The 27,454-nt window shown below is 43.0% G+C and overlaps 2 protein-coding genes and 1 long non-coding RNA gene across 13 annotated transcripts in view; 1 reads left to right on the top strand and 2 right to left on the bottom strand.

The window, feature by feature from the left end:
- Positions 1 to 15,190, bottom strand: part of LOC102089086 (uncharacterized) — a 31,768-nt gene extending 16,578 nt beyond the window's left edge. For all 8 annotated transcript variants that reach the window (XR_010467404.1, XR_010467401.1, XR_010467403.1 and 5 more), the window contains exons 1-4: positions 14,751 to 15,190; positions 13,953 to 14,051; positions 10,695 to 10,791; positions 4,090 to 4,172 (exon numbers count right to left, since the gene is read on the bottom strand). This is a non-coding gene — a long non-coding RNA (uncharacterized LOC102089086). The remainder of the gene's footprint in view (positions 1 to 4,089; positions 4,173 to 10,694; positions 10,792 to 13,952; positions 14,052 to 14,750) is intronic.
- Positions 15,191 to 15,258: 68 nt separating this feature from the next.
- RER1 (retention in endoplasmic reticulum sorting receptor 1) lies at positions 15,259 to 22,961 on the top strand. The gene is made up of 7 exons (XM_065037464.1): positions 15,259 to 15,559; positions 18,159 to 18,244; positions 18,798 to 18,902; positions 19,576 to 19,675; positions 21,047 to 21,125; positions 21,232 to 21,367; positions 21,866 to 22,961. The coding sequence occupies exons 2-7, from the start codon at positions 18,164 to 18,166 to the stop codon at positions 21,953 to 21,955; spliced, it is 591 nt and encodes a 196-aa protein (XP_064893536.1). The 5' UTR covers positions 15,259 to 15,559; positions 18,159 to 18,163; the 3' UTR covers positions 21,956 to 22,961.
- Positions 17,032 to 26,564, bottom strand: PEX10 (peroxisomal biogenesis factor 10). 4 transcript variants are annotated; one of them, XR_010467398.1, is made up of 8 exons: positions 26,410 to 26,564; positions 26,118 to 26,198; positions 25,267 to 25,673; positions 24,756 to 24,931; positions 24,327 to 24,462; positions 23,808 to 23,985; positions 19,002 to 19,121; positions 17,032 to 17,746 (listed from the first exon to the last, which is right to left on the bottom strand). XR_010467398.1 is itself a non-coding variant. In XM_065037458.1 (6 exons), the coding sequence occupies exons 1-6, from the start codon at positions 26,513 to 26,515 to the stop codon at positions 23,914 to 23,916; spliced, it is 978 nt and encodes a 325-aa protein (XP_064893530.1). In that variant the 5' UTR covers positions 26,516 to 26,564; the 3' UTR covers positions 23,470 to 23,913. The 4 variants fall into 4 exon arrangements, 2 of the variants coding, with proteins under 2 accessions (XP_064893530.1, XP_064893531.1); XR_010467399.1 differs by having other exon boundaries at positions 23,808 to 23,981; XM_065037458.1 differs by lacking the exons at positions 17,032 to 17,746; positions 19,002 to 19,121 and having other exon boundaries at positions 23,470 to 23,985.
- Between the last annotated feature and the right edge of the window lie 890 nt (positions 26,565 to 27,454).

The following is a 27,454-nucleotide window of genomic DNA, read 5'->3' as shown; positions in this document are numbered from 1 at the left end:
CCAAGTGTTACCATTTGTACCAGCAAATACATCAGGAGACGCTGAATACATTTGCTTTAAAACGCAACTCTGCCCTACTATCCTCTAAAAAATACAGGATGTTCCATAACAAGAATGAGCATCAGTTTGAATTCAAAACCAAACTGACTCATTACAATTTGGGTAGCATGTAATAAAACACACCTAGAGTTGCCGTGACAGTTTTTGGAAGAATAATGTACACTTCCTAGATAGACATCAAGGCAATTGCCCATGATACAACGTAGAAAAAAAGATTGTGTGGTTTGCAGTAGCATCAAGTCTCTATTCAAGTGTAAAAAATTAATTGACTCCATCTGTATCGGCCTAATGACTGATTAAATGACTAATCACGGAAGTCTTAATTAAAATCATTTTTCTGTAGAGAAGAGGATGGAGGGAGGAAGGCAATCATTAATGTGTTCTAATGTATGTCGGATTCCATTTGTGCCATTTACTAACAGCTATCAAGTGAGTAATTATGCACAAGGTCATTCTGTAAACTTTCTGCGTACATCAGACTGATTGGATTAGGGCTTGGTGCTCGGCTGGGCTCTGCCTGTGGCACAAGACAGATAATTAATATTGCTCAGAATAAATAACAAAGGAAGTTGACATCTCCTGTTCCATCCCCACAGCAGCCAACCCCGTCCATGACCGACGAACAACTTCCATCCATGGGTGGGTGAGTCCTGAACCTCATCCATGAAATCAAGCCCATCCTCAGCTACTCAACGTTCTCCATGAACTGACGGGGTCTCTGTCACACAGTGAGATTCTGCAACATGCCAGGAACTTTTCCAGCATGGATAAAGTGACCAGGCAATTAAAATAATTCATTCCAAGTAAAGCAAGACGCCAGTAGAAAATTAAAATATTATTTTAAGTTTTATTTGTCAGCCATCTGACTACTCTGATGCATAGTGACCTTTGCTACGGAAAAACAAGAAGCTGCTTCTTCCTCAGCAGCTGAAACCAATCTACTTAAACCAAAGTATTAAAAAGTACTGGAATAAAAACACGCATCTTAATATTAGACAAAACTTTCCACTTGCGTGTAACTCATACACAGGACCTACACTTTGTGAGGAAACTATTCTAAGTCAATCAATTCACAAAACACACCCCAAACATGTAAAGCTACAACAGCCAGCTTCATCCAGATTTCAGGTCAATAATACAATTAGTCTGAATTAATTATAACAAAAAATGTAGCCAAACTTGACACAGCTTACCACATACCTGAAGAAAAAATGACAACTAATCTCTGCAATAACTATCAGTGTTCCATTGGAAAGAAGTTCATTTTAGTAATAAAGGAAATGGAATTGACTGATAGATTTAAAACTAAATTCAGCTATTGTATAGATGTAATTCAAAGTTTTAAGGCAGCTCTCAAAGCTTAAAACCAGCGCTGAGACTCAAATGTGCCACTCTGAGCTTCTGGAGAATTAATGAATCTTAGTTTTCTCTTCTTTGAAGACACATACGTTTAAACAACCACAAGACCCATCACCACCAAACCAGAACACTCCAGAGTAAACAACATACCTATGGCACAGTAAACCTTGCAAAACCTGAAGATATTTTTACAGAACAGTTCAATAATATCTGCACTGTTCTGCTAATGCAAATGCAAACTTGCACAGCTACCTAAATTACAGGGTGGTGAGCCGCTCTTTAATCTTCCCAGAAATGTAGGAGTTCCTGTTTCAATCACTTGTATTGTTTGAAATGCACCAGATGACAATGGAGTGGCTGTCACTTCCAGGCAAAGGTGACAAATGACTCCACATACAACTTACTGTAGGGTTGAAGGAGTTACTAGACAGTGGGAGGTCAATGTACCAGACAGTTCAAGCACATTAAGTGACCTGTCTGAAACTCCAGCACCATCTTTTTTCTGTGTCATTATACAGGCTATTCCTGATCCTTGATTGTGTAAAATATTTAAAACAAAGTCAAGCATTTCAAGTACCTCTCAATGACCTGAAAAGGTACATCCCCTTCTCAGCACACAAACCCATCACATCAGAGCATAAAAGTCCAACTAAGCTTCACTGAAAGGCAGCCTTCTCTCTCTTTTTTACTTCAAGTATTTTACACCCCAGCTGCTATTCTAGATCCAGAAGTCTGGGAATTTGTGACACTAGAACACTTAATGGGATAATGCAAAATAGCTCCACACTAAGGGGTTGGAATGCACCCAAGCAAGGCCATTTAAAGAAAACCACGACAAAACAAAACCCATAACAGCCTACAGTAAATTCCCTGGTTATGCTGCAAAAATGGGGGAGACAGTTGCTGCATGTGGTAAATGAGCATTTTTGAAAGTGCTTTAAATAGCTGGGCATATCTGACTTCATAAGCCACTGCACATTGTCCTGCCTCTTCAGACATAAACGTGTCTTCTCATATTGGTTAAACGTGACTAAATGCTTTGTCTGCTACAGAGAAGCCACTGCAGATCAATAGGACCAGCTCTGACCATGACCGTGAGCCAGCACTGGGCCCTTGTGGCCAGGAAGCCAATGGTACCTGGGGTGGGTTAGAAGGGGGTGGTCAGTAGGTCAGAGAGGTTCTCCTGCCCCTCTGCTCTGCCCTGGGGAGACCACACCTGGAATCTTGTGTCCAGTTGTGGCCCCTCAGTTCCAGCAGGACAGGGAACTGCTGGAGAGAGTCCAGCGCAGCCACCAAGATGCTGGAGGGAGTGGAGCATCTCCCGTGTGAGGAAAGGCTGAGGGAGCTGGGGCTCTGGAGCTGGACAAGAGGACACTGAGGGGTGACCTCATTCATGGGGATCAATATGGAAAGGGGGAGTGTCAGGAGGATGGAGCCAGGCTTTTCTCAGTGACAACCAGTGATAGGACAAGGGGTAATGGGTTCAAACTGGAACACAAGAGGTTCCACTTAAACTTGAGAAGAAACTTCTTCCCAGTGAGGGTGGCAGAGCCTGGCCCAGGCTGCCCAGGGGGGTTGTGGAGTCTCCTTCTGTGCAGACATTCCAACCCGCCTGGACACCTTCCTGTGTCACCTCATCTGGGTGTTCCTGCTCCATGGGGGGGTTGCACTGGATGAGGTCCCTTCCAACCCCTGATATTCTGGGATTCTGTGATCAGACCCTGGCATCGCTGGGCCTGTTCATGTCAGCAAGTCCCATTATCGTTATTTTATGCTATTAGCTAAACTAGTGAAAATGGAGAATTAGTCATCGTGGCAGATTTGCTCAAGTCAGAATTTTAAAAAGCCTGTAACCTATTGTACGGTAAATAAATTAAAGCAAACACTGGAAAAGCTATCCATAAGCAGGCTACAATAAAAGTCACTTTTGTCACAACACAAATAATAGGAAAGGTAAAAAATACCTTTCTGTTACTGCTGCAACTGTCATTTGTCTCAGAGGATATCTCCATATTCATTTTGGCAGTTAAGAAATGCAAATTAGATCTCCCCTATTCTTCTATTTGTTTTGTACAGTGAGCACAATTTCTGCACGAACGTCCAACTGTATTTTCATCCTCTTTGTATCACAGCAACCTCATTTACCAGTCATTCTTTTCCATATGAAAAGATCTATAATGAGGAGTCTCTGTCACTGCCCTGCTCCTCTGAGTCAGGAGTTTTCATTTCCCCCTAATACTTGCTGCTGTAGCTGCAGTTTCATTGACTGTCATCTCATACCACAGCCTTGATGCAAGCACATCTGTGAAAAGACGCAGTATTTCTTTCAGAGTTGCATATCGATTAAACCTGATCATTTATTTACTATGTTCTCACATGGTACTTACAAAAAGGTTTATTCACAGAATCCCAGAATGTCAGGGATCGGAAGGGACCTCGAAAGCTCTCCAAATTGAAGGACTGAGAAATGCTGCTCTTGCAAACACAAGCCCATGTGATAAGGAAGTCAAAGCTGTATTGGCATACAACGTGAAAGGCAGTTATTATGGACAGGGGGCAGGCAGAAACAGGCAGGGCCAAGGGATGAGGTGGGCGAGGCGTGGGGTGTTGGAGACCCCCGCTCCGGGCCGGCAGCCCCCAAGCCCAGCGCAGGACGCTGACTCCACGTACCTGCCGCTGCCACTGGCTCCTGCAAGACTCAGCTGCTCAGCTTTCCCAGCGGAAATCCCACCGCTCAGCTTTCTGCTTCATTTCTACAGGAGGAGGGAAAAGACAAAAAGAAGTATTTCTGTAGTGCTTAAGGAAAGTGCCAAAGGTGGTGTGCCAGTATTTTCCCTTGCATCTGTAAGTTAAGAACAAATGCAAAATCATCAGTACTTGAACAGGGTGGATTTTGTTTTACATATATTAATATTCTCTCATGACTTCCTATTTACTTATTTCTGTAAACAGTCACTAAGCTATTTAACAGCGTCCTCCACGGTAACTCAAGCTAAATCATGAAAAAGATAAAAGCCAGAATGTACAACTCAATGGTCAAAAGAATTGATAATCAGAAGTTGTATCAAATTGTCTGATCTGAAACTCTTATAATAATATCCTAAGTGTAATACTTTATTCTAACTAGAATACCTTGTAGTAAGAAATCTCTAGTTGCGAATGCTGCAGTTATCTCCACAGTGCCATAACTTTATCATTATACGGCAAGATAAAAGTTAAGCCTTTACCTCCTCAAGGACATTAAATAACATCTTTCTCTCCATTAGCTCTTGCTGTAGCAGCAGTATTTATTCTCTGGGCAATGAATGAGTAGCACACTGCTCACAGAATAACTCCAGGTTCTTAATGCACTAACACTTTCAGAGAGGTTCCTGTGTCACTAAATTTAACCTTTTTTTTATTAATTGATAGCTCTTGTGCCACCCAGTTTCAAAGGAAACGTTCAACACTGAGCACAGGGCACTGTAGTCACAAGGCCAGCGTAACTGTCTCAGGGATGGGAAATCGAACTCATCTTCATCTATAAAGTCCTCCCACCTTTTCCAAGAGAGTCACTTGGAGAATTTTGCTCCCTTGTTTATTTAAGGGCCTCTTGAACACCAGTTGAAGTCCCACATTTAGATAAGCCATTTATTAACAAAATCTTCATGCCCATCTTTAGCTGAAATGATCTCCGAATAAGCAGCTGTTCAGAGACAGGTGTTTAAGATCAATGGTTTCAAGGCACCTGAGAGGATTTCACATTAGTCACCTCTAATCTTAAACATCTACTGCCACATCTCATTGGGAATGTGGCACAACGACGCATTAAACAGCAAAGGAGACAGACATTAAAAACTCCCTACCCAGACCCTACCTGAGGACCTTTGTAAATTCCAGTTTCACATGCTTTCCAAGTGAAGCTGAAGCACCTGAATCAGAGAATCACTCCTTCAATACTCCCTTCATGTTAATTTTAATTACAACAATTATTACTTTCAGCAAGACAAAGATCATGTGGCACCTTCAGGGCTAAGTGCCAGCAGGATGACTACAGAACCATTTGAGATAGGGCAGCTTGACCTCTCTGGGAGTGAAGTATCAATTAATTCTCTTTTTACAGCCAACTCAAATACAGCACACTAATCACTTGCGTAGGAGATGGAGCCAGAAGCTGGGGACAAGGGGGCGGTTGGGGAAAAGAAGGAAAATATACTGTCAGTGAACAACCCTCAGTAAAGATGACAATCCTACGGTTGCAGATGGAATGTTTATTAACATCCTGCAAACACTTATTAGCTGTTTATAGCAGGCTAAATGCTGGAATATCATCTTCATTTAAAGGAACTTCTTTAAAAATAGAGTTATTGGTCCTAAGGGTAAGAGACATTTCATGTAAAGGTGACCAGACACACTGCATTAGTCTTTAATGTTAGAGTCAATTCACCAAAGAGCTTTGTTCATTAAGGAAAATAAAACAGGAAAGGTGATCTATTCAGCAGAAAGCAAAATATATTTAACGTCTGTTAAATAAATTAATATAAACTCAAGTTACTGAGGACTATTTCACTACCATACTGATTCCAAAGAAAATTATCAACTGCAATATATCTACAATAACACACTAAACAGAATATCATGCAAAACATAAATTTGAACCTATTTCATTTTTAATTAAAAAACAACCCACCACAAAATCGTACAGCGAAGACTACAAAAAGCTGCTCTTTCTGATGGAAAATTTCCCTTCTTCCTCTGTACAGTAACTTCAGTTAACCAAAGATTTTTCTTGTGAGAATGACTCTCATCAATATCAGAGCATTCTGTGGAAACAAAGACTTCCCTTGGAGGGAGGGTTCACCAAACCCACTAAAATGATAATCATTTAATAAACGTAATGACTACCCTGAATTTAAAATATTTTCCCAGGCAGCACTTTAGCATATTGTGTATTCCAAACAAAGTGCTATTGCATAATCATTAACTCTGCACTGTGGAGATCCTAAGAGGAATATAATGAAGATCCTAGTAAAATAAAGAATACTAAGTTTTCTGATGCATAGAAAACATATACACACATGCACATTAAGATTACAGGCCAGGTTTAAGTTGGTTATAACGTAGTTCAGATGAGATGCAACGCTTTGAGGTGTGCAAAGGAAAATGCCATTATTTTATAGTGAGAAAAGACCAGCAGAAGTATCATCTGTCCAGTATCACGCGGATGATCTGGGCTCAACACAAAACCTTCTTCCTCCCAATCCCACGTCATGTTCCTTGGATTACCACACACCAAACAACTGCCTTTTCAGAAACTACTAGACAGAAATTCCTATAAACACGCAAAACCAAAGGGACTAACAGACATTTGAGAAAATACACAATAGCTGCTGAACCTTATAATCTGCCACTGTGAAGACTATTGTAAAACCGAGTACGTAAAACAGTCTTAGAAATTAGAGGAAAAATTCTTCCTCTTTTCTTTATTGTAAATATGATGTAAGGTTAGCTTCTAATATGGGATTCTTTTTAATGCTCTCAAATCCAATTTGAAAAGAATTGTTTGAGACGTATATGCTGCAGCCAGTCAGACAATCACAGTTCCGCAATTATCGGCACCTGCATTACAATTCACTGGATTTAAATTACCAAGGGGCCGTGGCAGATACCCTACTGACAACAATTAGCATGAAAATGTTCGACGGTTTAAAGCTGTGGGTGGGAATTACAAAAGGTTAACAGACTAAATATAAAAATCTTTTTGAATATAAAATCAATGCGCTTTGTTATCAAAATCTGGGTACTGTAATTTAACCAAAATAGGGTCTGGAGTATCTGGCAATCTTCCATATGTGTGAGCTTGGCTTTTAAGAAAAATGCCAAGCAGCCGATCTGAAAGTTTAAAACAAAACAAATCAAAGACCCCAAAAAGGGAAAGTATTTTATACATATTTTTTAAATTGTCTCAAGCTTAGCACAAAAGTGAACACCACTCTTATCAGGGCTCAGAATGGTCCTTTCATATGGTCAGAATCAAAATCCCAAATTACTTTATTGCATTATTTAAAGGGAACTATTTCAGTGGTCAAAATAAAGTAATGTAGCAGTTTCTGGACTCCGCTGGAGTTCAGGATCTCCTGTGGCAGGAGCAGGAGACAAGCAGAATTGCAACCCTGGATTTCAGCAAGGCAAACTTTGGCCTTTCCAGGCAATTGCTGGGGGAAATGCCATGGGCAAGGCTGCTTGAAGGTAAAGGGGCCCAAGATAGTTGATAGCTCCTCAGGCTACCTCTGTTGATGATGTCAAGAGGTTTAGCACTAGCGGCTTCAGCGGAGGAGGAGGAAACACGGCTGGGGAAGTGGGCTGTGAAGTCAGCTCACAAAGCTGACAAAATATAAACCAAATCATTTTAAGACTTGATCACGCAAACACAAATGTCAAAGGTAAAACTCCTATTGACTTCAGACATGAGCAGAATCAGGCCCTCAACAATGAATCAAAAATACAAATAGATTGTTCAGAGTCTTCAAGATTACAAAAAAAAAATCAAGTTAAAAAAACGCCAGCACCCCACAGTGCTGTTATCCCGTTGTTTAACACAGGTTCTGGCTGGTCAGCTGTCCAGAGTATTCCCCAATATAGTTCGAAATCAAGTATTTGGGGCTGGCGGTTTAGTTTTGTTACTTGCTGCTCCTTGCAGTAATGGACATGATCATCTAAGCAGCATAATGGGATTTTTTATAACAAAACCTTACTTAAGAAAAATCATTCTCACCACCTGTGAAAAACATTTCCTGCTTTTTCACCAAAACCACCACTAACATGCAAAGGACTGACCCGTGGCATTTGCTTTTCAGATATTCTCTCTTGGAAATACAAATGGTGAGTCAGTTGTTATGGTAACTAATTTTTTTTAAACTAACATATGACAGGCTGTGTATCATCTGATGCTGTTCCTGAATCAAGTTATACAATCATTTTTTGTCAAACAGTCTAAAAAGGGTTTCTTGGATACTCACAATGGTAAAATAAGAAGAGGATCAATTCATCCCTAATTGAGATACTTTTCTGAAGGGTCATTACATGTACTTTTGGTGGAACTCAGTGGAGGAGCCGACTAGGAGAGGTGCACTGCTGGACCTCATCCTCACTAACAAGGAGGGGCTGGTTGAAGCGGTAGAGGTTGAGGGCTGCCTTGGTTGCAGCGACCATGAGATGGTGGAGTTCAGGATCTCATGTGGCAGGAGCAGAGCAAGCAGAATTGCAACCCTGGATTTCAGCAAGGCAAACTTTGGCCTTTCCAGGCAATTGCTGGGGGAAATGCCATGGGCAAGGCTGCTTGAAGGTAAAGGGGCCCAAGATAGCTGGTCAGTGTTCAGGGACTGTTTCTACCAGGCACAAGATCAGAGCATCCCAACACATAGGAAGGCAACGAAGGGAGCCAGGAGACCTGCGTGGTTAAACAGGGAACTGCTGGGTATGCTCAAGTGGAAGAGGAGAGTTTCTAGACCATGGAAGGAGGGCCTGGCCACCTGGGGAGAATATGAGGCTGTTGTAGGGTGTAGGGAGGGGTGACCTCATTAATGTTTCCAGATATCTAAAGGGTGAGTGTCAGGAGGATGGAGCCAGGCTCTTCTGGTGATAACCAGTGACAGGACAAGGGGCAATGGGTTCAAAGGGAACACAAGAGGTTCCACTTAAATTTGACAAGGAACTTCTTCCCGGTGAGGGTGGCAGAGCCTGGCCCAGGCTGCCCAGGGGGTTGTGGAGTCTCCTTCTGTGCAGACATTCCAACCCGCCTGGACACCTTCCTGTGTAACCTCATCTGGGTGTTCCTGCTCCATGGGGGGATTGCACTGGATGAGCTTTCCAGGGCCCTTCAACCCCTGACATTCTGGGATTCTGTGAATAACCTTGACTTCCACAAAAATGCATTTAAAAAATATTTTAAAAACAATTAAGTTTTAGCAATAAACAGGAATACCATGCTTTCTTAATACAGAATGCCAGTGATTGCACTGCTGAGAAAAGGGAAAATTAAGTCTAAGTACCCAATGAACAGGAGTGGAACAAATTTTCTCTCTTCAAACATATCCTTACAGTAATCTGAAGAGAATACTTCCATGATTGTGTAGAGATTTCTTCAAGACCTATTCAATTCCTTATTGTTCAGCTACAGAGCCAGAAAAAAAAAGGCCTGTTAAAGTTAACATCTGCTAACTAATCATAAAACAGTCCATCACAACATTTTACAGGGTTTGAACATAGCTATGAATTTTGATTACTACCAACTTTGACCAGATTAAAGAAGCACTTAACTGCGAGACTTATGAAACCTACAAAAACTTCATAGGAAACGTTTCTAAAAATAAAAATTTTCATTCTGGGTTCTAATAAATATGACCTGGCATTACAAGTATATCTAATATTAAAGAAATAAACCAATCTGGTGAATTATATCTTTCTGATTTTGATTAAATAGTTCATTTTTAGGGTTAACATCCTACGGTAGAGATTCTGACATGCAAATATTCTTAAGATGGGCTGCTGCACAGATCTGTTCTTCCAAGTTCCATTTGATACGTTTTGCTACTTGACACCATGTGTACACGCATACATGCTGCATTTTGAGTTTTTGAGATCATTTCCTTTGAGGTGATACATTGATATTGCATAAGGCAATACAAAAATTTACTTATGAGCACCTCTTGACCAGCTGCACTCAAGTTGGAACTGCTATATCCCGTGTAAACAGCATAAACAGTCCCATCATGCACAAGTCAATTGGATTAGAAAAGCTTTCTATTAAGCCATTTCTGTTATGCCCTATGGTGAGATCCATTCCTGCTCTGTTCTTCACAAATTATAACCTACTGCACAATTATTTCCTATTGCCAGTGACGTAATTTAAACTAACTGGGATTACTCCCATACATCTGCATACTGTGCATGCACACAGTTTGTTTGGTTTGCTATGTTTCTAACTTTTAAATCCCAAAATACTTTAAAATTAAAAAGCCACATTATTAAAACCAAAAAACTCTCCCTCATTGCAGGTATAAGAATGCATTACAAGAACATTTGATACCTCACTGTAGTTCTGCATTTAAATGGAATGAACCGCTCCCTCCCTTCAGGAAAGGTCTCAGTCAAACAGAGAACTGTGCGCTCCAGGAGAACCGAGTGCTCAGAGGATGCTGAACACCATAGTCAGATCATATTAATCAAAAGAGGGATAACCAAAGCGTTATGTCAAAGACTCGTTAATAACTGGAGAGCATAAGGAATGTACGTACCAGCAGGGTAGCCATTGATCCACAGTCCATCACAGATGTCACCAGAACAATTCACCACAGCGCCCCGTTCACCGAATACGTCACTTCTCCACTGCCCCTTTAAACAGAAACACACACGGATTTTAAATTTCGACAACAGCACAGCTAAATTACAAAGAAGGGATTATTTCAACCAATTTTCAATAGCAAAGTGGGTGGTCCTCCATGCTTTTTATAAATACCCTTCCAACATTTGTGTGAAAAGTTGAATAGGAGACCACACAACAACCAAGGATTTTGTGGCATGCCTCTAAAGGGAAAAGGGGGGAGAATCAAACATTTCTTGCCCAAGGTTTGTTACTGTGGGATACTATTATGTGAGCTCCTTCAGTTCATATTACACTGCATTAAATTACATGGCAAGAATGAATAACTGCTTTGTCACGTACAGAATCACACATTATTTTGCTTTTTAAAGACTGTGAAAAGTGAAATAGAGTACCAAACTCAATTCCAAAGAGCTTCAGTTATTTAAATCCAGACTGCGTTTCACCCAAGATATACCCTTTACATAAAATAACAATTTAAAGATTCCCAAGGCTGCAAAGCCGAATACCACAGCAGGTTAGGTATGAGCCAATTAAAGCTTCTAGCAACATTAAGCCTGCACATGTAATTGTACAATTTATTACTACATCATGATGAAGGTGCAGTTTTTCTAGTATACCCTTTCTTAGTCAATGTACTACAATCTTGAGATGATTAGACCACAGCCAAAATTTTACTAACGTTAACTGAGAACAGAGTCAACCGAGTCTTCTTTGTGGTCCTACCCCAGGGGAGTTCAGGGAAATCTGCCAGGCATTTCACAGGTATTTGCTGACAGGACAGAAAACGTCATAATCAGGAATAGGGGTTGTTTTCAGAGGCAAGAAGAAAGGAATTATGCCACCTTTTTCAGAGGCTCCTTATCACTACCTGTAAAGGCATTGTGCTTGCTTTCAATCAACTCTGATGACTGCCTACTATTAATGTCACTCATTCTCTTCAGTAATTAAGCCACCTCTTTCGTAGATTCGCCTTTGTCTCTCTCTGGCACATTTCCTTGTCTAATCCTCTTTTCCAGATGGCATAAGGATGAAAGATAAGTGTTGCTAAAAGTTGCTTAGCAATGCAACACATGCAAGGTTTGGAAATGCTGACGTCCACATAAGCACTATCTATACATCACACATTTATGCAGAGAAACAAAGGCGTGAACAACCAGAGCGACATAGGGGCCTTCAGAAAAAGAGCTACCAGTGAGTACACAAAGGGGAGCTGGAAACAGGGAAAAAGAAAAAGCAGTGAGCTTCCAGTGATGGGCTGTATCACACTGTGGGGTTGGTTTGCTTGTGTTTGGCTTTGTTTTTAAACTGGAACAGGAAATTCTGCTTTAAACAAAACAAAATCCCTGAGTTCTAGCAAGGACCTGTATTTTCTGTGATTCAGAGACATACAAGGCAGCAAAACCACTGCAATCTGCTAATAGAGACCAAAACAGAAATAAAGAAGTTCATGATGATATAAATTTTGATGATTTTTATTCAGAAATGAACAACATTTTTAATGTTATTTACTCCCAACATTGGGTGTCAGGGCAAAGCGTTCAAAGACACCTGTTCATGAATATAGAAAAAGATGATGTAAGTGGGTCATTAGTACTTACCACTTTTTTCTATAACTCTGAGCAACCGAAATTCCAGTAATTTATATAAATTTGCATCGAAACTGAAATGGTGACTCTTCCAAACAGGTAACTCATGGCCTGGGGGGCAGGGGAACAAAAGCTGCAGGTGAAGGAGCCCAGGAGGCTTTTGCCACCTGTTCGGTGGGGCTAACAGGTGGATGCACCAGCAGGTCTTCCTCTGGGAAGGGAGACAAGACAGCGCTGCCAAAGCACGCAGAGCAGCAGCAACAGGGCCAGCGCGGAACACGGCATCTGCTTACGAGCAGCCAGAAATAAGGAACCATAGACAGGAAACACTTCCATGGAGAAAATGCATGTTTTACTTCATTAACCTCTGCAAATTTCATTCACCTGTCACTGTTTTCTTCCATTCTCAAATGTGTGCACATACAAATGCACTAAAAGCAGACAAGCCAGGCCACTGTGTATTTTTTTTTTAATTAGCAGCTTTCAGGGGCTTTGTTTTTCATATATTCCCTGGTGTTCAATCTCGCACCTCTTGACATTTTTACTCAATGTGAAATGCTTGCACTAAGCAATTGTCTTTTAATATAATTTTCTGCATAATATAAATACTATATATATATAAATACTAAATAAATCAACGAGATACTGTTGTCAGTACTATCAGGGTGGTTTTTCGGCCAGAGTATCTTGTTACTTTTGAGCACATATCCAGTGTAAACTTCAATATAGTACTAAATGCTTACAACCCTACCGAGATAGACCAGTTACTGAACAAGTGTAAACCTGAAGAGCTTACTAATTCAGTCACAAAACAGATGCTGGAGAGACACCCAGTGGCACGAAACTGCGTGTGCATATACGTGCACACAAATACATATATACATAAAATATCCTGTCTTCAATGTCTCAAGAAACGATATGCTAGATAATGGATAACTATTTTTCTGTCAGGTATACAACCAATTTACTTCTACAAGACACCATATTCCACGCGGTCACCCCTTATTTTCTGTCAGTCTTACAGATCATTGATTTAAGGGCTTAGAGTGGTGGAGAAGTCACTGACCTACAGAAAAATAAACAGAAAAAGGAGAAATCCTCTTCTGGAGCAAGTTACTTGGACAGATCTTTAAACAACTACTTTCTGCTCAGAACGCTGTGAGATAAATTCACTGAAACGTTCTCTTGGTATGCCATGCACAAGCTGAATAAACTATGCGCTATGGATGGGCAAGTTCTTTAAAACCTTTACCATTTCTGTCCAGAATTTGAAGAGCCCTTCATATAAGCACAAGCCTGCACGTGTGTGGACCTTTGAAGCACTGAGGCTGTTACCAAAAACTGATGATACATGTTTCTGGGTTCTACCATTAACACATTTAATTAACTTCCTGAGGTGCCTAGAAGTTAACCCAGCCTAAACTTAGACACCAACAGAAAAACCCGAAAACCACAATTCTCCAATGAACACCATGAAAGACTGGCAGCTTGAACTAAATCAGTTTGGCTGCTTATGATACATGTTTATATATATATATCAGAATTTAATGGATTTTTTCAATGGTGTGTAATTACAAGCTCACCTGTTGATACCCCGTATTGAGATCCATTCTCCATAATTTGTCCCTTGACAAACTTGCCCTCGTAATGACTTCCACCTTTAAAGAACATCTTGTCCTGACCTAGAAAATAGAATAATTGTTCCGACTCCTTTTATCAGACAAGTGTCCACCTCCATTTTCAGCTCAAGTCAAAAGCTGAAATTTTCTCATATTTTTCTCCTTTATATGACTGAATGTATACCTATGCACTGTTAGCAGCTTCAAAGGCTTTAAGCTTTCTTAAAGCTTACTATCTGTCTTTTACCATATTAAGGGTTTAAAGAGTACAAGTGATACTATTTCAAAAAGAAGATAAAACTGACAGGACTGTCACAAGCTCAGGTAACTTGTGCTCCTCAGGCTGCTGCCCTGAGAGCACCCAACGGGCCCCGGGCCCCCGCCCAGCCCCACCTGAGACCCCACACCCACCGGCGACACAGAAAACAACCGAAATCATTCAAATACACACACACCAGGCTGAATATTGAAAAAGTAGAAATGCCAAAGTAAAAGTGCTAATTTTACTTAGGGATACTTATTGCAAAATTGCAATGTAAACAACACTCATGTGAAGACCAATATATTACTTTGCTTACTATCTATGTTTACATTGTAATGGGAACACAGGCTCTTAAATATTTAAAGGTCACGATAAGCATTACAGACTACACAGAAACAGCCAGAGATAAAGCATTAGCGACCACGCTACCTTCGCATAAAACGAGAACTCCAGCACAACAAATAAAACAAACCCACAAGAGGAAAAGCGTTTGTATTTACATCAGCCTGAACACAGGAGCGCGGGTTGGCGGCTCTTCGCCTTAACGAGAGACGGGACTCGGCGGCCGGGGAGGCTCGTCCCGGCCGCTCCAGGCGCGGGGCCGGGCTGAGGCGGCAGCTGGACCGGCCCGGGACTGCCCATCACCTCACGGGCAGCGTGAGGGGACCCACGGGGGCACCAGCCCGGGACCGCCCGTCACCTCACGGGCAGCGAGAGGGTCCCACGGGGGCACCGGCCCGGGACTGCCCGTCACCTCACGGGCAGCGAAGGGGCCCCGCAGGAGCACCGGCCCGGGACCGCCCGTCACCTCCCACCCCGCGAGCCGGGCGCTACTGAGGGGAGAAGGACGGGGCCAGCCGCAGCCCCGCCCTCCACCTCGCGCAGGCACAGAGCGCGGCAACACCCTCCCGGCGCTCATTGGCTGTGCGGGAGCGAGGGGCGGGGCGTCACTGCGGGCGGCAGAGCGGGCTCGCACTAGGACCCGCACCCGGCGGCGGAACGCGGTTCTTCTGCCGGTAGCGCGGCACTGCCCGCAGCCGGGCCCGCAGCCGGGCCCGCAGCCGGGACCGCAGCGCTCGGGACCGCAGCGCTCCGGCCCGCCCTCACACCCGCCGCCACGCTTCTCCCTGCTCGGCGCCGCGGCAACGCCCATCCATTTCCTCCTCTGAGCCAATGGCGAGGCAGCGCCGAGCCTTAAACCCGCCCCTCTTGCCCCGGTAGCGGAAGGGGTTTTCTCCCCGCCCGTGACGCCATATTGGGTTTTGTGGAAGAGGGGGCGGGGAAGCGGAAGGACCCGGCTCGGCCGCCCGTGAGTAGCGGCGGCCCCGTGGGGCCGGACCGGACCGGACCGGGGCGGGGGGAACCGGTACCGCCGGCGGGCGGGGGCGGTGACGGTGACAGTGACAGAGACAGATCCCGGGCGGGCGGGGGCCCTGAGCTCCGGGAGCGCGGGGGCTTCTCCGGCCTCGGCCGTCGCGGCCCGGGCGCTACCCCCGGGGCTGCCGGAGCGCTCGGATCCCGCCGCCCGGGGCCGCTCCCGGTCCTGCTCACCCCAGCGGGCGCCCCGGGGCCTCTCGCTCGGGTCTCGGGCCGAACGGCGCCGCTTTGGTTGTCAGCGAAGTGCCTCGGTCGGCGCCCGGGGCGCGGGAGCTGCCGCTGCCCAGTCCCGAGGGTCTGACAGCCCGGGCCGCCCTGGTGCTGGGTGCAGTTAAACAGCGGCTTCTTTAGGACTAAAAAAACCCCAAACCAACAGTTTGCATAACTAGCGGGTTATTTTCCACTGTTTGCCCGTTGACCCTGTTGTCAATAAATTGCTTTAGCATGTTGTTGCTCCACAGAGATGTCTCCTGTGTCAGATAAGGAAACACGTATGAGCAGTAACGTGTTTTTGCTCGTCATGTGCTTCATTCGTATTTTAAATTTAAGAAAAATTTATATTGCGATCAGGCAGTTGTCTGAAAGTTCTGTGCGTTCCTGTATCTGATGATGTGAGGCGTGAGTTAAATGTCTTTGCTGCCCCGGGTCCTGTCATTGTTAAGAACTTAGAAATGCAGTGGTATTTTTAATGATGTTACCGTAACGTTTGCGGTAAAAGCCGCAATTGTTGATGTCCACGCGTTGGCCTAGTTGCTGTATTTCGATATAGAGAAAAATGTTGTGACATGGTTTAGTTTCAGCAGCAGTTTGTTCTGCTAGTGACAGACCATCCCACTGTGTATTAGTCTTGTGTGTCTTTCTGATTGTTTGCTTTACTGATGTGGCTGAAGGGTTGTTGTAATTCATTACACTGAGCACTGAGTGTTACATTATGAAAGAGGAATTGCTGTTGTTTAATTATTCCCTTGAGCCAATGAGATCTGACCTGTGCTTTTAACTGTAAACCGCCTTCAAAGCAAGGCCAAAAGCTGCTTTTCCTGATTATTGTCTGATTACAGATGTTCTTTCATTAAAGTCTGAACATGGCAAGAAATGTTAACTAAAATTTTAAGTTTGTCACGTGAAATACTTCAGTCTGTGCTGCTTAAACAGAGCCAGTGAGAGGTTTCTTTTCAGTAAAAGTGTCAGCTGGTTGTGTTTCCTGGTCTGCTATGGAAGAGCTGTTGTATTACAAAGAATCGTATGTAATCACACAGACCATAATTCTTACACCAAGCAAAATGCCCGCCCCAACGTAAACCGTCAGTAGCCTTAGAGACACGATTCTTCCCTTGATCTGCTCAGGTTAATGGGTACAACAGTGTCGTGTTTGGTTTGCTGTGGATGTATCTGTAAAATTAGGTGTGAGAATATGGAAGGTGTTACGTTCATGACCTTTAGAGAATTGCTATCTGATCAATAGGTTTGATATCGTTTTGTTGCAGCTTTATTCTTGAGGACATTTCAGAAAAACCCAAACTAAAGCACAAAATGATGCTCAGCTAATAATGCTGAGTAACTTCTCTCTTCTGCAGTGCAGCGAATGGGGAGAACAACAATTATCTCCTTTTGCCTGTACTGAAAAAGTCTCTATCTGTATTGTATGAATTTGTTTGATTTTTCTCTTTAGCTGTAGCTTGAATTAAAGTGGGCTGCAGCTCCTGAAGCCTTGTAATGAATCCCCTTCTCCTTTAAAATGTAGCAGGGCTCCTTTTTTTTCCAATTACGAGTTGTTCCATAGGATGTAGTTTTCAGATGTTTACATAAGAAATACCCACCTTTAAGGTTCTGTGCCTCCCCAGATTGCCCTTGGGCTCAGATTATTTTTTGCAGCCCGTGATTTAAGTTTTTCTGATTTAGTGATATTTCCTGTGTCTGTCTTACCACGTGGGGCTCCCGAGGTGTCGGTGCGGGGCCGAGGAACTCCCGCTGACCCGAGTCCTGCGGTCCCACCCACGCTGAGGACTCCAGGAAGTCATGGCAGGGATTGGTTTGGTGATGTGGCAAAGATGTTTCTGTTTAGAATCCATTTGATTTTGTTTGGTTTATATCTTGAACTGTAAAACTTGGTTGAGCTTAGCTGAAAAGAAAAATAAAGATCTTAAATTGGTAGCAGAAGCATGTCCTAAAAAATCATTCCCTTGGTTAATTTTTTTTACCCGAGTTCAAAATCCTGACCTTTTACTGTACAGCTTTACTCATGCATAAAACTTTCTGTGACTGCTCAGCTCTTTGTGTTCAGGAGACATAAACTCATTGAATAATTCTACTTGCCTTTGTAAAATATCCTGTTCTTTGCTTTCTTGACAGTTTCTTTTGGAAATCAATTTCTTTTGGAATAAACATCCTCTGTTTAAGAACAAAAATAGTTTGCTTCAAACGGGGCAATCCAAAGAGTCTCAATGGAAATGCTGGTTCACAGAATGTGTTGTAAAGCTTCACTGAGCTTAGACTTTTAAGCGTTACCTACGTCTCATGTTTTGTTTCCACAGCAACCATGTCAGAAGGGGACAGTATTGGTGAGTCTGTGCATGGAAAACCTTCTGTGGTCTACAGATTTTTCTCCAGACTCGGACAGGTTGGTTTTCCATAGGGTTTTCCCGGCTCTGTTAGAAGCCGGTCTCACTGCAGCTTTTTGATCTCATTACTCTTTGAATGAATTGTTGAAATGCTAACATCTCTGTGAAAGATTTCTTTTGAAGCCTTTTAAAAATAGGTAACAAATATTATAATATGCAGCTTTAATGGGATATTTAACGTGTGTATATCTGACATTACACAGTGGAAATATATGTTGTTATTGTCAAAAATGAGTGACTTCAGATTTCACATCAGATTCATCCTAAGGAAAGTAAACTTGCTTGAAATATTGTCAATTTAAATTGCTTTACAAAGCTCCAAGCGTTAGGGATTTTCTTTTGCCTTTGTAAAAATATAGAACTTGTCAAATGTTTGTCAGTATGCTTGTGTTTAACCAGTTTATTTGTAATAAAAAACACCAATGTTTCACATTACTCTCCTTCCCAAAATATTGTTCACGAATGCTCACTATTGCTAATGCTGCCCTGTAATAAACTTTATTCATTGTGCATCATGTATTCTACAGATGTACACTTTATGTTTCCTCCTAGATCTACCAGTCCTGGTTAGACAAATCTACTCCATATACTGCAGTGCGATGGATTGTAACTTTGGGCCTGAGTTTTATCTACATGATTAGAGTTTATTTACTGCAGGTAAGAGAACTGGATTTACTGCTGAAGTAGCTTTAGGTATCATTACTGTCCTGTGTCTTTTGTTAAGTGTTCTTGAAGTACAGTTTGCTTTGGAGTTACCTATGGTATCAGCACACGGCAGAAGGTAAATTGGTCTGAAGAACAAAGACATCTGTTGGTGTTAAACTCACAGCTTCAGGATGGAGACTGCGAATGCTTGAGGATTTTCATCTGATGGCACTAGAAAGTGGAAATACTCCATTAGTTCTGATTAAATTACATCATAAACCTCTGAAAACTCCTGCAATTAAGTTTTTGCTTTTATATTAAAGCCGTGTAACAGCTTAAAAATGCTAATAGATTCTTTTTGTCTTGTTTATTTGTATTGCAGTAAGTTTAGCCAGTATTTAGGTAGCTTTAAATGAAAACTGTTACATGTGGCATCTGTCAGTACACAAAAGAAAGAGATTCATAAAGGTGATTTCATCTTCTCACAGTCAGAGTGCTTATTTTATACAGTGAGAATTTTTAATATTTTTAACAAGGCCAGAAAACATTTGTGTTAATGTGAGGATGTGGAAAAGCGCTTCTCGAGGAAGCAAAAAAACAGGTAGTTTAATTGTGCTTGAAAAGTCAGTATCTGAAGATGGTTTTCAGGAAGACTTTAATCTCAGCTCTGTTTCCTCTGCCGCAGGGTTGGTACATTGTGACATATGCCTTGGGAATCTACCACCTAAATCTCTTCATAGCTTTCTTGTCGCCAAAGGTCGACCCCTCTTTAATGGAAGATTCAGGTATGATGACTAGTTCATGGTGCAATCATTTTGAACTTGTTCAAACTTCCAGCTCTTTTAGTCTGATACAGTCGTGTAAAGAAGGGCAATTTTAGCATGACGTTGTATTTCTGGACTTGCAAAACATCTGTACAACTTGACAGCAGGACTTACTGTAAAATTTATCTTTTTTCAGGACTTGAACATAGTCCATATTGTGTTAAGTTTCTGTGTTTTGAAAGGAGGTTTGTGTAACTTAAGTTCTCCCCATGGTAACTCAAGGGACCTGGCACTCATTTTCTTTTGGGAAATCAGTGTTAAGTTACATTAAAACAGCCAGAATCACAGAATCCCAGAATGTCAGGGGTTGAAGGGCCCTGGAAAGCTCATCCAGTGCAATCCCCCCATGGAGCAGGAACACCCAGATGAGGTGACGATGGCCAGCATCCCACCTGTGTGAGGTGTGAGCAGGTGCAAGATCTGCTCTACATGGTTGTGTAGCTTGAGGAGGAGATTGAGACGCTGAGGACCATCAGGGAGTGTGAAAAGGAAATCGAGTGGTGGAGTAACTCCCTGGCGTGCCACTCAGAGTCTCCAGGGGGATACCCCCCAAATGGTGACGAACCTGAGATGAAGGTGATGAAGACCTGAGACAGCCCCTGCCCTGTCACTGTCGGGCAGAGGTAGGGGACATGTCCTTTTCAGGAAAGACAGGCCAGCCAGGCGTGCTGGTGGAGTTGTTCTTTATGTGACAGAGCAACTACAATGTATTGAGTATTGTCCAGGCACGGATGAGGAGCGAGTTGAGAGTCTATGGGTGGAAGTTAAGGGGCAGGCTGGCAAGGGTGTTACTATTGTGGGTGTCTATTATAGGCCACCAGATCAGGGTGAGGAAGTTGATGAGGCCTCTACAGACAGCTGGGAGCAGCCTCCCAATCACAGGTTGTGGTTGTGGTGGGGGATTTTAACTTCCCTGATGTTTGCTGGAAGGACGACTCGGCTGGGCAGCCACAGTCCAGGAGGTTCCTCCAGTGCATTGACAAAAACTTTCTGATGCAAAGAGTGGAGGAGCGGACTAGGAGAGGTGCACTGCTGGACCTCATCCTCACTAACAAGGAGGGGCTGGTTGAAGCGGTAGAGGTTGAGGGCTGCCTTGGTTGCAGCGACCATGAGATGGTGAAGTTCAGGATCTCCTGTGGCAGGAGCAGAGCAAGCAGAATTGCAACCCTGGATTTCAGCCACTGCAACTGGAATCTACGTGCAAAAGTTTTTATTTTTTAAAAATCTAACAAGTAAAAAAAATCTGTAGTCTGAATAGTGTGGAAAATTAGTGTGATTAGTGTGAGGGGTTTATGGTGTGGGGTCTTTTTTTGTTTTGATTTTTTTTTCTAGATGATGGTCCTTCCTTACCTACAAGGCAAAATGAAGAATTTCGGCCTTTCATTAGAAGGCTCCCAGAGTTTAAATTCTGGTGAGTGGATCCGTCTGCCCACGCTCCATTTTTGAAAAATGTAACTATCTGCATCAAGCTGGTGGTAGCTGGGATTGAAGGATTAACTGTTAATATTATTTTTAAGGCACTCTGCCACTAAAGGAATCCTGGTTGCTATGGCATGCACGTTCTTCGAGGCTTTCAACGTTCCCGTTTTTTGGCCAATCCTTGTGATGTACTTCATTATGCTATTCTGTATCACAATGAAGAGGCAAATCAAGGTAACTTGCCAAGGATAGTAGTTTGTGATGTCAGAATGTACAGTACTGTTCCAAGTGGTATTTCATGTATTGCACACACTTCTGTTACCAGAGGAACTGCAACAGCTGATGTTCAAGTGTTGCATACTTGCAGCTTTGAGCAGTTTTTTTCCCGGACATGCAGAAGTTGTGAATTAAAGACGAAAGGGCAGTGAAGAATGAATAGCTCTGTGAAGCACTGATATCTCTCATCTCTCTCCAGTTTTCTCTGGTCCCCCAATCAATAATCTTCACTGTGCTGTGTACATTGTTGGGTGTCCCCAAATTTGAGATTGACAAGATGAGGCTCATACCCCTATTTAGATGGAAAGTCGCATATGATGAGCCATTTTATCACCTTTACAATACTGAAGAACTGTCTTTCTAGGGGACTTTGTAATTTACAATATGTATTATAAAACATGTTTGTAAATATTATGTAAGTTTCTTGCCTCAAAAATGGATCTTTTCTCTTTGCAGCACATGATAAAGTACAGATATATACCCTTCACGCACGGCAAGAGGAAATACAAAGGGAAAGAAGATGTGGGAAAGACCTTTGCAAGCTAGAAGATGCAATCAATCTGTTGACCAATTCTAACTAAAGGAACGATTTTGAGCCATTGTAACAATGCCTTTTTTCTTCATAAAAAATGATTAACAGAGTGGTGACAAAGCAGTTGAATTTTCATTTTAAGAGGATCTTGCTATTTTTATCTGAAATATTGGTTTCTTGAAGAAACTGGCATTCTAACCAAATTGCATTGAGTTTCTTATCTTTTGTAAGAAGTTGGAGAAACTTCGGCTAATCCCGTGGATTTGGGATAATGTATTTCTTTCAAGATCCGTTGCACTGGAGAGATTAATGGCCGAGAGTTGGACATTTTTACATAGTTCTCCTGCTCAATATCACCCTGCCTGAAGTGCTGTGCACATATGCGGAGGAGAAACGTCAGCTGGCACACGTGATGCTGTTTTCTGCTTCATGGCCGTGTGCTGTTTTCATAGAAAAATTCAGTAGACCTAGATAGATGCAGAACTTATGCCAATTTCCTAAATGCATGGTATTACTGAGTTATAATCAAACAAATATAGATAGGAATAAGAAATCTACTAAATTATGGGGTTTGCAATAGTGAGAAAGCACTCATGTAGCTTCAGAAGTAACTCATTTGTGTCGGGTTTTAATGCCAGTTTCACCATTACATCTCCCAGCAGATGCTAAAATTGGGCTTTTTCATGATGACTCAAAACTTTGTTCAAACTCTATCCCAATTTCCTCTGAGGACCTGGAATTATAAAAAATATATATTTTAATTGTTATTAGTTGGAGTTTCTTTCATACTTAAGGGTTTCTTGATTAATTTAAGCTGACTTTGTGCAGCCCCTTCAGAATATGCCCAAACTGGCCACAGCAGACAAACGGTGTGGGGTTTAACACAGCTTTTCATTTTCTATGGGGAAAAAGAAATCGGAGAGAAATGACCTGCATGTAAACTTTTTCATGTGATACAACTGCAGTTTTATCAAGTGACTTTTTAATTCCAAAATTTATTAAAGACAGTGTCCCCCTTTACTTGTTCTCTATCTTTATATACATGTATTGATCTAACCGTATTTATGGCTCCTTTCAGTAGCGGTTACCCTCAATTTATCTTCACACAATGCCTTTTTCAGCTCTCCAGGGAGCATTCACTTGCAGAAAGTAGGAAAATACGAGCTACTGGAAGATTCTGAATGGAAGTTGGCAGGACCTAATTGGAAAACGTAGGTAGGAACACCTTCCTCAGCTTTTGACAAATGAAGTTATTCTGGAGCTCTGGAATTCAGCTAGTCCTGGGAAAATGACAGGGATTTTAGTTCACGTTGACCTGTTCTTTCTTGTTTGTTTCATGAGCAGTGTGGAAACTAATAATGTCAAAATGGAAAGTTACGGAAACACAGTATCCAGAAAGGGCATTATAAAAGTACCAGGTATAGATGCTTGCAGTTTGTTCCCTAAAAATCTGAAAGCCCCAACTTGGTGCAGTTGTCTTCAGGTTTGCTGGAGTTTCTGAATGATGTGGGCAAATCAGGGAGAAAAATACCGTGTTTGTTATGTTTATTAATATTAAACTCAGCAACTGGGATGACTCCTGCTAAACAAGAAAGTGTTAACGACATCCATTGCAACTTAGACACTTGAACCGCCACTTCATGTCAAAACGTAGTGGCAGCTTGAGATTAATGCCTTCTCAGGTAGGAACACATGCTCTACGTTCAGTGAGATTAACAGTTTTCAGATATGGATTGTAGGTGATGTTGGAACAAGGGTACAGTGTTCTAGCTGACTCTCAGCGCACAGCAGCCAGACAAGCTTCATGGCATTTTGTTAAACTTCCTGTAAAACAGGAATGAAGTGGCACCTGGCACAGGCACTTACCAGTTTTAGAATCAAGTTTTTTCTTGGACTAACTCAAGCTGTATGACAACTTTATAAAGGGGTTGCGAGTTGAGGCTGCTGTCTTGAAACAGAATACATTTTTCCTTTACAGTTGGTAGTGACGCAGGTAGATCAGTTTCTGAGGATGAAACTTCTCTCTGCACAGTGGACATTCTGTCTATGAAAAGAAAATAAATTAGGTAACATGTACTGAACTGCTGTATTTAAAAGTTAAAAAAAAATTCAAATATAACTGTTCAGCTACTTCTAGAAGATAATCAGCACCCATAATTTTTTTTTCCCGGACCAGTTTGTGATAAGCTGAAAAGTGCTAACTGGATGGGTGGGTAGTACAGTTTCCGTTAGGCATAGTCATTGTATTCTAATAAAATATAGAGGTCCTGGTAAAGTCTTGTGTGGAGATTTCAGGTGAGAGAAACAGCCAGGCTGATGGGTATTTTCAAGCAGAAATGGTATCACGTTTACCCGTTGCAGTCCCCGTTTGTCCTGTGTACTTACTCGGGTGTTACACCACTCCGTGATGCACTCCCAGCAGAACAGGTGCCCGCAAGGTGTGGCTGTTGTATGTCTCCTTTCCTCCAAACACAAAGTGCAGCGGGAGTGGCGCCCACTAGATTTTTCCATCGTCGTATTTCTAATTAACATAGTTATATATTAATTTTATTTAGCCTGCTTGTAAGAAATACTTGATAACACAGTTCTAAAGTAAACCCCATCTTCAAGTGTTAACCTTTTTTGTGAAGACCCCAGAAACAAGAAAGCAAAGAATGAAATCTAAGAGATGCTTAACATCAAGGAATGCATCAAATACTACATCAGGTTCTAACTGAAGTCAAAGTGTGACTCCAGTCTTCTCCCTGTTCAGGAAAGCTATCACATTGCCCACCCCTGCTTCCACCCGATCCTACTAAGTAAAAATCATCGTACTTGTGATGAGCTAGGTTGCGGTGCAGTTTCCATTCCTGCCTTGCTCTCTGCTTCTGCTTGAAGCTGTACATCTGAACTCCGATTGTTAGAAGAAGATGGAAGAGTGAAATTATTCCTAGAAACTTGTAACTTGATCGAATACTCTGATCTTCTCCTTGTGGTCCTCCAAAATGCAGCTGCATAATTCACAGAAATAGAAATGTTTCGTTACTGCAGTTTGATGAATCTATACATGCTCTCCTCCCCAATATCAATTAACTCTTGATTTAGGTTTCTCGCTTCTGTCAAGAAAACCTGCAGTGCATTCACATATATTAGCCATAAGCTTTCAACCGCAGGAACTTATAACCCCTCTACACAGTATTAAAAGTTTCCCTCTCACCCAGTCTGCTCTGCCCATATTATAATCAGCCACAGCCAAATTCTATCTCCGTTTTACACACATGGCATCCCAAAGAGGCCAAAATGCTGCAGCTGACACCACCTTTAAACAAGAAATACATCCACTTACATATGTGATTCCTGCGATTCTTTTAGAGAGGTGATAAAAAGTGCCATTGATGTAGAATAGTGCCAGATGTAGTCGATGAAGCAAAGGTACGCTTTGCTTAAGAACATACACAATTTGTAAGACTGTTTTCTTCTGCTGCTCTGTCAGCTTCCCAACTTGTTTCTGTACCCAGTTTCGTATTAACGTCCTACTGGATGAGCCAAGCGCTGGGTTGCCCTGTGAGGTTCTGGACTCCTCAGCTTCTGTCTGCAGCTCGTGTTCCAGATGCGATAATCCCTTGTCCAAGCAATAGGGTACTACGGTATGAAGAGCAATGAAGACGGCCCGTCGAAGAAAAGCAGGTACCTTTTTCTTGGTTGAGTCAACTTGAACAATGTTAACATACTCTTCACCCAGAGTCTGGTAACCTGAATGATGTAACAGAAAACACGGTAAGACGGTGACCGCAATGTCATCCTCTGCGTGACAGGCTGCTCCGCTCAGAACACAACAGTTTTAGAAATAGTTGCATTTTTTTGTGTTGAATGAGGTGAACATTGTCTTTACATCTGCAGCAACAGGTTTAGGCTTAAAGCAGGGACACTTTTTAACAGTGTCATGCATCTCTTTTTTAAAAGAACATACGTCTGGGCTGATAAACTGCTGCACTTGAACTCAAACGTATGACAATTTAGTGGTTTTGTATTTAATAAAAGGCACTTACAAACAAAAACCACCTACACTAAAGAAAACCACTGTCAGGCGGTCTCATTGCAGTTGGTGGTTGCCAAGTTACAGCAGGTGCCTGGGATAGACAGCTCATTCTTCACTCTTGGGAGAAATGCCAGATCTGAGGTGACCAGGCCCCTTACCTGACAGAGTGGTGAGGACGAAATAGGCCACGTCAGAGAGCAGCTCGATCTCCCTCCTCCACTCCAGCCACTTCTTGGCACCTGAGGGATCGTTCCAGTCACTTGATGTGAAATTCAAACCGATTCCCCCCAGGCCCCCCAGCACCGCATTAACACCGCCGGCCCATCCCGAGCTCTGAGGGACCCGCTGTCCCCGCAGCCCCGCCCACCGGCGCACGGCGGCCCAGCCCCTCGGCGGGGCTCGGGCTGCGGAGAAGCCCCCACGGGAGGCGTTCCCACGGCGGGGAGTTACCCGCGAGCCCGTGCAGCGCGGAGCCGGCCCCGCTCCGCAGCCCACTCCGGTACAGCTCGTCCTTCTGCCCGCAGCGCACCAGCCGCGCCGGCCCCGCCGCCGCCATGACGGGCGGAAGGACACGCCCCTCTCCCCTCAGCGGGGCGGTGCTGAGGCTGCGCGCCGGGGGACGTAGGGACGTTGCGTCATCACGCACCGCCCACGGGGAGGGCGCGCGGCTGAGGAGACGCCTTGGAAAGGGCGGGAGCGGCCGAGGCCCCGGCCCGTCCCCTCCGCCCTGTGTGGGTTCCCGCCCGCTGCCGCCGTGCCCCTCGGTCCAGGCGGGGCCTCGTCCTTCTGCCGGGCTCCCTCCGCGCTCAGCAGCTCGGCCATGCCGCCCTGGCTGCGCCCCACAGCGCGCTGCTTAGCGCGGCCGCGGAGCAGGCGAGCCCGGCGGCGCAGGAGCCCGGGACGCGTCTGGCTGAGGTACATTGTGCGCTGGTAGAAGGTGGGGCTTGGCTACAACAGTGGCCCTTTTACCAGAGGTAGCATTCTGAAAATATTTGCTGCCTATATGCATCTTGAAGTCTGATACATTCATTTTTGTCAAAACACTTTTTTTTTTTAGCAGATTTTAACGTCCCATAGTTATAAATTAAGTTTTGCAACATGTTTAATTGAAGGGGAAGTTAAACAGTTCTGCAATGTAGTTGGTTTGTTTGAAAAACCTATTATACTTTCACTTAGATTAAAACAGATGTTTTCTAGAAGAGTTTATAGGCTAATATTGCAGGACTTTCTATGAAAATAATGGGAAGGTGTTGGAGCTTGTACTTTTTTTCTTCTCAGAAGGAAAGGGCACCTGCTGACAGGCATACACGCAGGTGAACTGCGTATTTGTCCTCTAGCCTTCAGTAGTCTGTTATTAGCAACACATCTTGTGACATCAAAGTTCTAATTTAACTGCACCAAAAGCTTTAAATTGAAAGCTGTGCTGAATCTTACACTTAAGTAATGCATTCCTATCCCCTCCCTCCTTTCTTCAGGTGCAACTTGAATTTTTATT

The sequence above is a fragment of the Columba livia genome, chromosome 21 (genome assembly GCF_036013475.1).
Source record: "Columba livia isolate bColLiv1 breed racing homer chromosome 21, bColLiv1.pat.W.v2, whole genome shotgun sequence".
In the NCBI taxonomy this organism is placed as follows: domain Eukaryota; kingdom Metazoa; phylum Chordata; class Aves; order Columbiformes; family Columbidae; genus Columba; species Columba livia.
The sequence above is the reverse complement of the archived record's forward strand: the minus strand, read 5'-3'. Positions and strand labels throughout refer to the sequence as shown.